The 15727-nt window shown below is 48.3% G+C and overlaps 1 protein-coding gene across 1 annotated transcript in view; it reads right to left on the bottom strand.

The window, feature by feature from the left end:
• The window catches only part of tln2b (talin 2b), a gene marked incomplete at its 3' end in the record, with an annotated part of 72236 nt that overhangs the window by 6104 nt on the left and 50405 nt on the right, over nt 1-15727 (bottom strand). Inside the window, exons 44-50 of the mRNA XM_084452618.1 lie at nt 14746-14912; nt 13287-13470; nt 11838-11963; nt 7071-7187; nt 5363-5548; nt 4022-4129; nt 2010-2115 (exon numbers count right to left, since the gene is read on the bottom strand). Of these exons, the coding sequence (XP_084308744.1) occupies nt 2010-2115; nt 4022-4129; nt 5363-5548; nt 7071-7187; nt 11838-11963; nt 13287-13470; nt 14746-14912 (994 nt within the window). The remainder of the gene's footprint in view (nt 1-2009; nt 2116-4021; nt 4130-5362; nt 5549-7070; nt 7188-11837; nt 11964-13286; nt 13471-14745; nt 14913-15727) is intronic.

Below are 15727 nucleotides of genomic sequence, written 5' to 3' on the forward strand. Positions count from 1 at the left end.
CCTCAACCACTCCTCCTGACCTCAACACAGCACCAACACACCCCAGACTTTACCTCAACCACTCCTCCTGACCTCAACACAGCACCAACACACCCCAGGCTCTACCTCAACCACTCCTCCTGACCTCAACACAGCACCAACACACCCCAGACCCCTACCTCAACCACTCCTCCTGACCTCAACACAGCACCAACACACCCCAGGCTCTACCTCAACCACTCCTCCTGACCTCAACACAGCACCAACACACCCCAGGCTCTACCTCAACCACTCCTCCTGACCTCAACACAGCACCAACACACCCCAGGCCCCTACCTCAACCACTCCTCATGACCTCAACACAGCACCAACACACACCAGGCCCCTACCTCAACCACTCCTCCTGACCTCTAGACCAGGGGTCCGTTCAAATTCAGAGGCGAAACATTCTCCAAACGGTCACATTTGAGCGGCTTTTAATGAACGTTCCAAATAGTTCGCATAAACGCAACAATCCCCATCTGGGAGCACATCTCCAGTAAGCCTGGGTCCATTGTGATCCTCGTTCCCTCACTGGTGAACTACCTCTCCAGACTGTTAGCTTCTGTTAGCAAACGTTTGCGGCGAACACAAAGCTAACGGAAAATAGTTCTCTAACGTTCGCAAACGTTCGCTATGTTCGCTGAATTTGAACACACCCCAGCATTTAGTCTGTCCATCCGCCACGCCCATAACACACAGTCCATGCTGCACTAATTATGTGGTATGTGTAGGTATGTGTAAAACACACTATGTTCTCTAAAACACATGTAACTATCACATCACATAGTGTCCTTTAATGAGAACAAGCTGTGGGAGAGATCCCACATGGAAGAGAACCACTGAGCCACAGCAACCAGCTAAACCATGCTAGCTGTCCACTTCACTGCAATAACATAGAAATCAGCCCTAGCCCTATAACCTTAACCCTATAACCCTAACCCTATAAGCCTAACCCTATAACCCCCCCCCCCCTTCCCACCATGCCAGCTGTATAATCCACCGACATCTATCTGAGGTGAGATCTTAACGCCACACACTTTTAAATAAAGTTAAATAAGAGTTGCAGCAAAGGGACGTTTGATGGATCATTGTCACTCTTCATAGGACTGAAATTGGCCATAAAACAAGGTTGTTGTGGAACAGCTGGGAGAGGCAGATGGAGTGATGTTTTTATCAGACTATGTTGAAATCCTGGGGAACCCTGGGGAAATGTGCTGGAACCCTCCAAACCCCTCCAGCCCCCCATGAAAGAGGATCTGGCAGACACAGAAAAACACCCTCATCTCCCACTTACCTCCATCTGAGGCCGGAGAGAGAGAGAGAGAGAGAGAGAGAGAGAGAGAGGGGGGTTGGGGTTACAGGGGCATTAGAGCAGTGAACTGGATAGTCCCAGCGGGGCTAAGACTATACGCTGAAATCCAATTCTCACCCAAATGCAATATATTAGTGGTGTCAGAGGAAACATTCCTGACGTACCTGGGAACCTACTATGCACATTCATTGTTATTAACATTTTTTTTTTTTTTTTTACAGTGAAATACCTCGTCTGCAAATGTGCAATATTCAAAAGTGACATTCATAATCAATATTTTATTTTGGACAAAGACAATTTTTGTGACTCATCTAATTATGTGCGTATTATGAAGCAATCAGCTCAATATTACAACACTGTGCACCTTATATCTGTCAAATACATTTGGAATAAAAAATATATTTATGTATTCAGAAAAATGTGTGTGTGTGTGTATGTGTGTGTATGCATGCGTGTGGTGTATATGTGTGTGTGTGTGTGTGTGTGTGTGCATGTGGTGTGTATGTGTGTGTGGTGTTGTGTATATGTGTGCGTGTGGTGTGTATGTGTGTGTAGTGTGTGTGTGTGTGTGTATGGTGTGCGTGTGTGTATGGTGTGTGTGTGTGTGTGTGTGTGTGTGTGTGCATGTGTATGTGCGCACGTGTGTGTGTGTGTGTGTGTGCGTGCACTTCCTCACCCTTCATGGCTTCAGCTGTCTGGATGAGCTCTGTCACACACCCAGCTACATGCTTGGAGTGCACTGTCAGCTGCTGCTTCTGTTCTGTAGTGGGCTTCTGAAGAACCTGGACACGCGCGCGCACACACACACACACACACACACACACACACACACACACACACACACACACACATACACACACACACACACAGATATACACACAGACATACACACACACACACACACACACACACACACACAGATATACACACACATACACACACACACACACACACACACATATACACACAGACATACACACACATACACACACACACACACACACACACAGATATACACACACATACACACACACACACATATATACACACAGACATACACACACATACACACACACGCACACACACACACACACACACACACACACACACACGCTCAATGACCTTCAGGATGGGGCCAAATCAAGGTTTTAACCAAGGTAGTGAAGAAGGTAAATAGATCTGAAGATGTTCCTCTAGGTTTGGTGGGCCAGAGTTCACTCTGTGACAAGAACGTCCCAGAGACTAATGCATTTTTGAATGATTTTAAAGTGAGTACTTGCAGGTGGTCTAATTCCAGAGAACCAGGAGGATCAGAATACAAATTCCATTTAGAACAGCATCCTGTTATACTGAAAACAACTCTTGTCACATATTTCTGGGCGTACTGCCCTCGTTGCGTCTCTGCTCTGTATTTCATCTTATCTGTGCACCTGCATTAATACCCTCACATTCTTCACAGGAGCACTGCGATTATTATTCTTTCTTTCTTAGACACAGAGGCCTCTATCAGGCCTTATCTACTCTACTGTTAGTCATGTTTCTTATCATGAAGTATGTATCCATATTTAGTGCTCTGTCAAATGTTCCTATTTTCCAGGAGCTAAAAGGAGTAGTAAAGGGAAAATGCATGTTTAGCCCTGTTTTAAGGTTACTTATGATCATATACAATGGTTCAGATCAAAACGTTGACAAAGCTAGCATTTTCGAGAAAGTTGATAATTGCTCTACCACCGTTTTGGTCATACAATGGATGTGGATGGGCATCTTGAAAAATAATTCAAAAACATGTTAAACTCACATAGGTGTTAGTTGACGTTCTGACATATAATTTGCCATAAAGTAAGATTCTAGTTCATCTGGAAAGGCTTTTTTAAATATTTAGCATAGAACTATTTAGTCGCAGCACATACAGTACGTGTGTAAACTTCCGTAAACTATGTAGCCTAGCAACATAAACAATAACAATAGCTACCGCAAGTAGTTCCGCTTCCTGAATCCCCTCTGCGGATTGATCTACACATCTACAATGGTCGCCTCAATACCAGTCAATGGATTTCATAAAATGATCAATAAAACCCTACAGGATTCATACTTTGTGGCGAAATTTATGTCAGAACACCAATGGACACCAATTACACCCTTGGTGAGCTTCTTGTCTTTGAAATCGAGAGTTTAACATGTTTTTGAATTATTTTTCAAGATGCCCCTCCACATCCATCGTATGACCAAAACGGTGATAGAGCAATTATCAACTTTCTCGAAAATGCTAGCTTTGTCAACGTTTTGATCTGAATCATTGTATATGATCATAAGTAACCTTAAAACAGGGCTAAACATGCATTTTCCCTTTACTACTCCTTTAATTAGTTATCTTGTTGAGAGAGGTCAGAGAATAATTTTTTACAGCTCACCTAATGGCTGAACTGTTTTTTTTGCTTTGCTTGCTTTTTGGAAAATATAGGGGTAGGATCTCTGTACATCCTCCCTTTGCTCTCTGTAAAGCACATTGTACATTGTGTTGCCTCCGTGTATGAAATGCGCTATACAAATAAAGTCTGATTTGATTTGGTATCAGTTCTATACAGCAAAAACATAATTGTTACAGACATATGGCAGCCCCAAACCTTTTCAGCAGGAAGCGGACAACAGGAAATGACACGTGACGACGTACTAACATGTCATTCTCACCTGCAGCACCTGCTCCAGCAGGTGAACGTACCCCGTGGTGCACTCTGACCCGTAGCACAGCGCCCTGGTCCTCACCTCCTCGCTCACCTCGGGGTGATAGGCGGCTTGCTGGGGAGGAGAGAGACAACAGAACCACAGGCTGGAGACACACAGGACACGCTAAACAACAGAACCACGGGCTGGAGACACACAGGACACGCTAAACAACAGAACCACAGGCTGGAGATACACAGGACACGCTAAACAACAGAACCACAGGCTGGAGACACACAGGACACGCACAACGCTCATCACCGCAGGTGCTGCTCTTCAGCCTGAAGTGTTCAGCTCGACGTAGAGGGTGCTGAAACGACTCCAGCGCTAAAACGGGCCAGGAAGATCATGGCCGACCCCTCCCACCCGGGCTATGACCTCTTCACACCGCTCCCCTCTATCAGAAGGCTGCAGTCGTCAAAAAAGACCAAAACTGTTCCGACACAGGAACAGCTTTTCCCCTCGGCCATCAGCCTTATCAACAAGGACCCCCACTGACTCTCTCCGCTGCCCCCTGCAATTTTGGCACTACACTGACTCTTTTGTAGTCCAAAAGCACTGCTAGTTTTTGCACTATGTTTGTACTTTGCACTGTCCTGTCTTGTTTTTGCACTGGCCCATTGTTGTATTGTTGTTGGCTCCACAGTGTCACAAACAATTCCTATGTATGTCAAGTACAATGGCAATAAAAATAATTATGATTCTGATACTGATTTCCACTCCTCTGAGTTTCCAGAGCTTGGCGTATTTCTGGAAGGTGTGGTGAAGAGATGTGCTGAAGATGATTCAGTTGCTCACAACCATAAAATGGCTATGTTCTACGGCATTGTACACGACGGCTGAAACAGATCCCTGAGCTGTCACTGAGACAGCGTGTAAAACCATGGGAATGCATCCCAGAGGCCTCCCTCTGGCTGGCTGTGGTCAGTGGAGCTGACGGACTTCGTGTCCCTGGTGTCCCTGGCTGACAGCGGAGTGCGAGCGAGTGACCAGCGGGCCTTCCAGCGCTCCCACTCCTGCTCCTCTTCAGCCTGTGTCGGCACGCCCAGGGCGGGATTAGAACCTGGGTCTCCCGCTTGGGGAGGCGGATGCGCTGACGGTTGCGCCTATAGGGACTGTCAGCTCTCCTTTTTGAGGAGTGAGTTCCGCCAGATACTGTCATGTTTCACTCGGTTACACCTGCCGCCCTGCCCCGCCCTAAGCTGGCGCTGAGACCGCCGCGCTACTGTCATGGTTGTGAGGTCTGACCCTGCCGGCGGTGTGTGTGTGTGTGTGGGGGGGGGGGGATGGTGGCGGCTGGATCAGCACCTTGCAGGTGGTCAGCATGTCCGAGATGGCTTTGCGGCTCAGGTTGGCGGTGGCGATCACGTCTTCCTGCATGGTGGAGTTCCCCGCCGCCACAGCCTTGGCCGTCGCCGTGGTGATGCCCTTGGTCATGCGGATGAACTCCTCGGGCATGGTGGACTTCTCGGGCGCCTCCCTGGACTGGAAAACCTGCGGATGGTGGAGGTGTGTGTGAGCACTGTGACAGGTATGGAGGCCGCGCCATTTTGTAGCCCCGACCATTAGGGACTGTTCGAAATTTAGGGGAGAGGGTCACCGGAGGACTTTGGAGTGCTCGGAAATAAAAATACATGACCCTCCCTCTGATAGAAATATATTTTCTTTGACCCTCCCCGAGTGATTGAAAAAAAATTACTGACCCTCCCCCACTAAATAGGCAATATTCATTTCAATAGGGTGTTACTCGAAATAAGAAGAAAATAACTTGAATACAAAGTTAAAATCGAGTCATCCACATGGTTCCGCATCTGTCCGTTCTACACGTGAGTTACTAAATCAATCCCGTCATCACCAGCAGAGCGCCACTGATTGGCCAGATGCTGTATACACCCACTTTCTGGATAGGCCAAGCACAGAGATCAACAGATCGGGCAGTCAAAGAGAAACGATAGCCTACACCGGCTCGTACAAAACAACTTGCTGGATTCCGAAAAGCTGAAGAAACTATTTTATTTTGATCGATTCAAATTCGGACTAGTAACGGACTAAAATTTTAAAAGCAGTGATGTTTTCCTTCTGTGAATAAGTGCTGTTTTCCCTCCCATACATTTTGAATGGTTCCTTACTAAACAGCCCTGAACTGAGGCAGACGAGGGACCATCACTAAACAGCCCTGAACTGATGCAGACGGGGGGGGGGGGGGGACACACAGCTACTGTGAGAGAGTAAACAAGAGAGGTGGACCAATCTCCCCCTCACTGACACTGCTGTAATTAAGTGGGCCGCGTTTGTCCCGGCGTTCCCAGAGCTTGCCGTGGCCCTGGGGGGACCCTGATAAGAATTAGCAGGAAATCACAAAGAAAACGAGCTGATGAAAATGTCTGCTGCATCCGTGATAAGAGTGCCTGAGGTTCACTACCGGGCCCGCTGTGGATGAGCGGGAGAGAGAGGGTGGGGCGGAGTTGAATAGAACTCAGCGCCCCCCCCCACCCCCCCTCCTTCCCCCAACAGGTTAGATACAAGATGCAGCATTATAGCCGCAGTGAGACACAGCTAGCCGGCCCCATAGAGTCATAGCGTCTTGCCGGGACAGAGGGGGGAGACGTTATAGCCTGTCAGGGACAGAGGGGGGAGACGTTATAGCCTGTTAGGGACAGAGGAGGGAGACGTTATAGCCTGTTAGGGACAGAGGAGGGAGACGTTATAGCCTATCAGGGACAGAGGGGGGAGACGTTATAGCCTGTCAGGGACAGAGGAGGGAGACGTTATAGCCTGTCAGGGACAGAGGAGGGAGACGTTATAGCCTGTCAGGGACAGAGGAGGGAGACGTTATAGCCTGTCAGGGACAGAGGGGGGAGACGTTATAGCCTGTCAGGGACAGAGGAGGGAGACGTTATAGCCTGTCAGGGACAGAGGGGGGAGACGTTATAGCCTGTCAGGGACAGAGGGGGGAGACGTTATAGCCTGTCAGGGACAGAGGGGGGAGACGTTATAGCCTGTCAGGGTGGCTTACCGTCAGCTCCTGTTTGATGCACTCGATGGTGGCCTCCAGCGCCCTCGTCCCGCGAGTGGCTTCGTCCTCCACTGCCTTGACCGTCTTCAGAAGTGACGTCACGTTGGTCACCATGACCTATCACACACACACATACACAGAGAAAGAGAGAGATAGAGAGAGAGGGAGATAGAGGGAGAGAGAGAGAGGAAGAGAGAGAGAATGAGAGAGAGAGAGGGAGAGAGAGAGAGAGAGAGAGAGAGAGAGAGAGAGGGGGAGATAGGAAGGAGGGTTGGGTAAAGAGAGCGAAAGGGAGAATGAAGACTTGAGGATCACACCAAGAGTAAAAAAAACAGGCCAGCAGAGGGAGCTGTGTAACTCCACCAGAATAAGTGGGGCCTCGTGGTAGCCATGCTAGAATAACGGTCTCACTAGTCGTACCAGCAGCCATTGCTAGAATAACAGTCTTTCACTAGTCATACCAGAACCGTCTTCCACGGCAGTAGTAATACTGTACATATTCAAGCACAGCTCTCTGTAACAGACAGACGGTGTGGTGGAGAGCATGTTCCAGCGACATGAGCACTGGGGGGGTTTGAGAGAGTCCAGTGCAGAGGTTGCCGTATGTTGTTGGAGGAATGACAGCAATCTGTCAACACCAGCAGCTTCCATGGGTGGTCCCTGATGCCCCTCGCACGAGAGTTTAAAACTAGTTGAACGTAACAGGTAGAGTAACATGCACATAACAGACAGTTACATGCATGTAACAGACAGAGTAACATGCATGTAACAGAGTAACACACATGTAACAGACTAGCACACATGTAGTGTAACAGAGTAACACACATGTAACAGATAGAGTAACACACATGTCACTGACAGAGTAACACACATTTAACAGAGTAATATGCACATCACAGAGTAACATGCACGTAACAGATAGAGTAACATGCATATAACAAATTAACACATATGTAACAGACAGAGTAACAGGCACATAACAGAGTAACATGCATGTAACAGACACATGTTAACATGCACGTGCCTACTGTATGAAGATGAATAGTGACAGAGGAACTAAAGCCTTTAAAAGGGAAGCTCTGGTCACGCTGGCAGAACACTATATCTAAGTAGCACTCTGTCCACTAAGTGTTTGTGGAACAGTCAGTCAGTGCTTACACCAGGGTCAGGGCAGGGGAACTGGACAGGGCAGACAGGTTTTGGACAGGGCAGAGAGGTTTGGATGGGGCAGACAGGTTTGGACAGGGCAGACAGGTTTAGACCAGGCAGACAGGTTTTGGACAGGGCAGACAGGTTGGGACAGGGCAGACAGGTTTAGACCAGGCAGACAGGTTTTGGACAGGGCAGACAGGTTGGGACAGGGCAGACAGGTTTAGACCAGGCAGACAGGTTTTGGACAAGGCAGACAGGTTTGGTGCAGCCTTGGTAAAAACCCCGGTCAGGCCATGTCCGGAGTGTCTGACAGAGTAGGGGCCTCTCTCCAGTCATACAGTCACAACATAGCGACACACCGCACAACACACACAATGGCTGTGACAATCACGAGTAACCACAGACACACACAAACACACACACACACACACACACACACACACACACACACACACACACACACACACACACACACACAGATGACAGACAGGGAGCGATAAAGATGGTGGTATCTGTCAGGAAATGGGATGGCACTGGAACACACAGCTGTGATACAGAGATACTGTAGTATCTCTCAGATACCTGGCTGCATATCCTTGTGTCGGGTATCTCTGTGTGGCTCTTTCCTGTACCAAAGCTAGGTAAGCAGGGTAAATGGTAAATAGTTTGCACTTATATAGAGATTTTATCCAAAGTGCTTTACAGTGGCCTCTCATTCACCCATTCACACACACATACACACAGCAATGGCTGCAAGCTGTTCATTGGGAGCAATTTGGGGTTCAGTGTCTTGCCCAAGGACACTTTGACATGTGGACAAGAGGAGCCGGGATTCGAACCATCGAACCTACGATCATTGGACAACCATTGCTCTACCTCATTAAATTTCAAGTTCAATTTCAAGTTCAAACTTCATTGTCATCATCATCATCATCGGGTCGTCCACAGACGGGCCTCCCATCTTCGTCTCCAGTTATCCCGGTCCTCCATACACCTGGCGATCTCATCGTGGTCTCCACTTCCACATCCATCTTGATTATGTCCACGAATGTTTTGGTAGGACGTCCTCGCGACTTCCATGGTGTCGGTGGTCCAACGGCCTCCATGGTGGTGTCGAAGAACTACTTATTTTCACAGGGGAAGTTGGATTTCCACATGTTGCTCATGCTGTTTAGAGCTCTCCATGTGAGCGCCTTCCTAACTTTGAGGTCCTGTTCCATTGAGTTGACCCAAGAGCCCCGGTATTTGAAGTCTTCAAGCAGAACCTTCAGCTATCAGGGGCAGATGTTCCAAGACCTCAATTTTCTTGGCATTCAGTCCAAGACCCACCTTGGCATATTTATTTTCCCCTCTGGTCAGGAGCTCTTGTGCTTGCTTCACATGGTTAGATATCAGGCTGATGTCGTCAGCGTAGTCCAGGTCTGTTAGGACTACAGCGGGATACCTTCTCGACCCCCTAGGTGTTATAGTGAAGCCATGATCCTCCCTTCCCTGGATTGCCGCAGTGCGTAGTCCAGGACTATTATAAAGAGGAAGGTGCGAGGGTGTCCCTTGTAACACTCACGCCATGATGTCAAAATCCTCACTGTTCCCACCCACAACCCTTGCGTTCGAATACATGGTCCCAATGGGCTGAAGTAAATTGGGGGGAACACCATAGACCTTAAGGATTTTCATCATGACACCTCTGTGTATTGAGTCAAATGCCTTTTTGAAATCAATAAAACACAGCACAGCAGCCATGTTCTTCACCTCAAATCAAATCAATTCACCTCCTCGATGATCCTCCTTAGGGCCAAGATCTGAGTTACTGTGTACCTCCCCTCTCGAAAGCCATTCTGGTTGTCTCTCAAGTGTGGGTCGATGGCACTCCACAGCCTGTTAAGTATCATGCGGTTGTACATCTTTGCAATGATACAGGTCAGGCTGATACCACGGTAGTTTGGGCTTTGAGAGATCCCCGGATTTAGGCACTGGGATGATGTTGGAGAAATATCATATATCAGGCTTGTTATTTTTCATTAGGGCAGCCAGGTTGCAGATGTCCAAGATGCTATCATCAAGGTTGCAGTTCTTAAAGGCCTCTGGGGGAATGCAGTCTGGCCCAGCACTCTTTCCCTGCTTCAGAGTGGATTTCACCCTGGAGAGCTCCGCAGCTGTAAACGGGCCATTGTCAATATTGAGATTCTCGAGGACCGCAGGTATCTCCTCCTCGGCTTCTTCCACTGTCGGGTGGATGCCTGGGATGTTCCTGAAGTGAGTGAACCAAGTGTTCTCCCTCTCCACTGGGCTGTTACCTGCGACTTGCCCTTTTTTGTCCACTCATCTTGTTAATGATCTTCCAGGCCTTACTGTATCGTTGCTCCCCTCGGGCTGCCTCCATCCTCCGCACCTTTTCCATCAGCTCCTCCTCTCTGATCTTATCGTAGGTATCAAAGAACTGTTGCTTTGCCTCATTCATTCCCCACAGTCTTCTCTTGGCCAAGACGTCGGTGAGCCTTAACTCTTTCCTGTGCAGCTACAACCTCTGGATGCCTGGACTATGAGGAAGCTCTGGTCCTCTCCACCACTGGCACACAGTCCCTGGTTGCCTCCATGTGTGCTGCTACAAACCGATCGTACATTGCATTAGGACCTTCCTCCACGTCCAGCAGTTGAAAGCGATTTCTCACCTCCACTGTCTATCTGGCCTGGAGGTCAAGTCTCACTGAGAATGTCTTCCAGTCATGCCGGGTCTTCAGGTTTGGCTTGGGGACCCTCAAGCTCAGCCTCACCCTCATGGAAACCACTCGGTGGTCCGAGCCCACAGCGCTGAACGTGCTGTAAGGTTCTGCATTTGTGACCGAGTTCCTCCACTTCTGCCTTACCAGTATTTAGTCTAGCTGTCTAAACATACCGGAAGACCAGTCCTAGAAGGTCCATCTCTTTCCTGTTCTTTACTGGAACAGGGTATTAGCAGCCAGTAACTCATGCTCCATCAGAGGGGCCGCAAGAAGTTCGCTTTTTTCGATTTGTTGCATCGTGGTATGTGAAGCGTGCATCCTCTGGTCTGAGCCTCGCGTTGAAATCATTGTCAAAAGTCGGTGCCATTGTCCTCGTCCTCATCACCAGAACACAAACTCTCATTGGAGTTGAAATCAGATAAGATCAGATGTCGTCGTCAGTTTCAGAATCAGAGCACTTTTCATCATCCCAAAAGTCCTCCACAAACGAGTTCATGATCGAGTTATGCCATAGTAACGTGGTCGAGTAAACAAAGAGGAGCCACGCTGGTTTATTTATGGGCGGTGGCTCTACTGAAACTAGAGAATATTAGCCAATGAAACTGAAGATGTTAATTAAACCCCACCCCTATTACGCCCGCCAAACCCCAACCAGAAATTAGCATAAATGTGCCTTCTTTAATGACAAAGTGGAGTGTGATTAAATGCTCCGGTAACGTATTTTACATAGGAAGGACGTGATATATAACACAAAAAAATAACAACGAGAGAGTAGCTCGTAGCGCGGCGCCATAATACGGTGCCATCTTGGCCTCAGTGATCATCTGCAGGTGGAATCAGGCACGCAGGGAAAGCACGCACACAGCTGCCCGCCTCACAAGAGAAGCCTCACCTTGGCAGCGCTCTTCAGCTGGTACATGGAGGGGTCGTCTGCCGGCTTGCCAGATGCGCACTTGGTGGCGCCGATGAGCTCAGCCAGCGCCTTGGCCACGTCCCTCACCGCGTTGATCAGAACCACCTGAGGAGATGGAGAGATGAAGAGAGAAGGAGAGATGAAGAGAGAAGGAGAGAGAGAGAGAGAGAAAGAAAAAGAAGAGAGAGAGAAGGAGAGAGAGGAGGAGAGAGAGGAGGAGGACAGAGAAGGAGTTAAAGAAGGAGAGAGACAGAGAAAGAGAGAGAGAGGTGGAGGTTGGAGAGAGGGGGATGAAGAGAGAACGAGAGAGAGAGAGGAGGAGAGAGACAGAGAAGAAGAGAGAGAGAGGTGGAGGTGGGAGAAGGGTGGGAGCTCAAATCGGTACAACACAACGGCCAGCGCGTAGGTTGATCAGAGTCACTAGAGGACAGTATTGACCCCAGCGGGTATTATCAGCCTCACCTGCAGGGACCCCTCTGACTGACTGGAGGAGGGAGAGGTCCACAGACGGGAAAGAGTACAGTGTGCTTGTGTGTGTGTGTATGTGTGTGTCAGAGGATATGACTACAAAAAAAGCAAACTACAGTGCAAAGAATGATGAGAGATCCAGTAAAAGTGCATTGTTGAGGTCTAATAGTCATAATAGTCACTATCTTATCAGAGTGAGGAACATGTATTCCTTCCTATGCTTTTTTTCTCTCCCACTACTGTGTGTTAGTGTACCTGAGTCTCAGTGTGTGTGTGTACCTGCGTCTCAGTGTGTTTGTGTACCTGCATCTCAGTGTGTTTGTGTACCTGCGTCTCAGTGTGTTTGTGTAACTGTAGTCTCAGTGTGTTTATGTAACTGTAGTCTCAGTGTGTTTGTGTACCTGCGTCTCAGTGTGTTTGTGTAACTGTAGTCTCAGTGTGTTTGTGTAACTGTAGTCTCAGTGTGTTTGTGTAACTGTAGTCTCAGTGTGTTTGTGTAACTGTAGTCTCAGTGTGTTTGTGTACCTGCGTCTCAGTGTGTTTGTGTACCTGTAGTCTCGCATAGCCAGACCCACTTGGTTTATGCTGTGCCAGCGCCAGAGACAGGTCTGGCTGGACATATTACCATTCTGCAATAGGGGGGGAAAAACTCAGTATTTCTTTAAACCAATCACAGTCGTCTTGGGCGGAGCCAGCCCCGGACGCAGCGACGGTGCTCTTGCAAAATAGTCTGGATCGAATCTGATTGGTGCTCGCCACTGATTGGGCAGTGTGACAATGAATGACAAGGTTTATTGCCAAAACCTACATCCGTTGAGTCAGACTAATGTAACTGAGTCTCAGTGTGTGTGTGTACCTGCGGCTCAGCGTGTGTGTGTGTGTGTGTACCTGTGTTTGTGTGTGTGTGTGTGTGTACCTGCGTCTCAGTGTGTGTGTGTGTGTGTGTGTGTGTGTGTGTACCTGCGTCTCAGGGTCGTCGGAGCCCATGCTTGTGGCCCCCAGTTTGACCACCTCGGTCAGCTGGGTGATGGTCTTGGCGGAGGAGTGTGCAGCCTTGGCCAGCCTCTCCTGACTGGAGGCCGCGCCCGCCACCAGCAGCTTGGTGTCCTCCACCAGAGCCTTGGCCGTCTTCAGGATGCTCTCCCTGGGGAGACACCGCACACACACACACACACACACACACACACACACACACACACACACACACACACACACACACACACACACACGTGCTGTAGAAAATCCTCTCCCTCTAGGCTTACTTCGTTCCTTACCTGTGAAGGAGCGAGTCGATTTGACCTGCCGTAATCCTTTTATTTAGGTCTGTATTCACCTCTATTAGTTAGGTCTGTATTCACCTCTATTAGTTAGGTCTGCATTCACCTCTATTAGTTAGGTCTGTATTCACCTCTATTAGTTAGGTCTGTATTCACCTCTATTAGTTAGGTCTGCATTCACCTCTATTAGTTAGGTCTTTATTCACCTCTATTAGTTAGGTCTGTATTCACCTCTATTAGTTAGGTCTGTATTCACCTCTTTTAGTTAGGTCTGTATTCACCTCTATTAGTAGATCTGTATTCATCTCTATTACGTAGTTACTGTAGGTCTGTATTCATCTCTATTACGTAGTTACTGTAGGTCTGTATTCATCTCTATTAGTTTCTGTAGGTATGAATTAATCTCTATTAGTTAGGTCTGTATTCATCTCTATTAGTTACTGTAGGTCTGTATTCATCTCTATTAGTGAGGTCTGTATTCATCTCTATTAGTTACTGTAGGTATGTATTCATCTCTATTAGTTAGGTCTGTATTCATCTATATTAGTTACTGTAGGTATGTATTCATCTCTATTAGCTAGGTCTGTATTCATCTATATTAGTTACTGTAGGTATGTATTCATCTCTATTAGTTAGGTCTGTATTCATCTATATTAGTTACTGTAGGTCTGTATTCATCTCTATTAGTTTTTGTAGGTCTGTATTCATCTCTATTACTTAGGTCTGTATTCATCTCTATTAGTTACTGTAGGTCTGTATTCATCTCTATTAGTTACTGTAGGTATGTATTCATCTCTATTAGTTAGGTCTGTATGTCCTGAGACATCAGAGCCGCTGAGCTAACCAAACCTCCCTGTCCTGGTTCTGTCCTGGTCCTGTCCTGGTCCTACCCCAGTCCTGTCCTGGTTCTGCCCCAGTCCTGTCCTGGTCCTGTCCTGGTTCTGCCCCAGTCCTGTCCTGGTCTTCTCCTGGTCCTTCCCTAGTTCTGCTTTGTTTCTTCCCGGATCCTTCACTGGTTCTGTCCTGGTTCTTCCCTGGTCCTCTCCTGATCCTCTCCTGGTTCTTCCCTGGTCCTCTCCTGATCCTGTCCTGGTTCTTCCCTGGTTCTGCCTGGTTTCTATCCTCTAACCTGGTCCTCTAACCTGTGGTCAGCAAATGACTCCTCGTTCTCTGGGTTGAGCGTCCCGGCGGAGGCGAACATGATGGTGGTGTCCAGGTCAGCGATGATCCCGGACACGGCGCTGGCGGCCGTGATGCAGGCCTGGGTGCCTCTATTACCCGCCTGCAGTGCAGACAGCACCATGGAGACCTGCACAGGAGAACCTCTCAGACTCAACACCAGAACCTCCAGATACCAGTTATCCACACAACGCACCACTCAGACTCAACACCAGAACCTCCAGATACCAGTTATCCACACAACGCACCACTCAGACTCAACACCAGAACCTCCAGATACCAGTTATCCACACAACGCACCACTCAGACTCAACACCAGAACCTCCAGATACCAGTTATCCACACAACGCACCACTCAGACTCAACACCAGAACCTCCAGATACCAGTTATCCACACAACGCACCACTCAGACTCAACACCAGAACCTCCAGATACCAGTTATCCACACAACGCACCACTCAGACTCAACACCGGAGCCTTCGGATATCGACCTCCCACCCAGCGGCGCGACACAGTTAGGAAACTCTCTCTGATCTTCCTCCATTGTTTGGACTTTTGTACAAAACCCTCATTAAACCAACGCTTTGAATCAGCATGACAGGCAGTGAGAGAGGAGAGAGAGGGAGAGAGAGAGAGAGAGAGAGAGATAGAGAGAGAGAAAGAGAGCGCGAGAGAGAGAGAGAGAGAGAGAGAGAGAGAGAAAGAGGATATATTAGCTCCGGGCCTACTGCTACTGCTGTACAAACACATTGAGAGAGGGAGAGAGAGAAAGAGAGAGGGGGAGAGAGAGGAGAGAGAGGGAGAGAGAGAGGAGAGAGGGAGGGAGAGAGAGAGAGAGAGAGAGAGAGAGAGGGAGAGAGAGAGAGGAGCGAGAGAGAGAGAGAGAGCGAGAGAGAGAGAGAGAGAGAGAGAGAGGATATATTAGCTCCGGGCCTACTGCTACT

Source organism: Borostomias antarcticus (genome assembly GCF_949987555.1).
Source record: "Borostomias antarcticus genome assembly, chromosome: 18".
Classification (NCBI taxonomy): Eukaryota; Metazoa; Chordata; class Actinopteri; order Stomiiformes; family Stomiidae; genus Borostomias; species Borostomias antarcticus.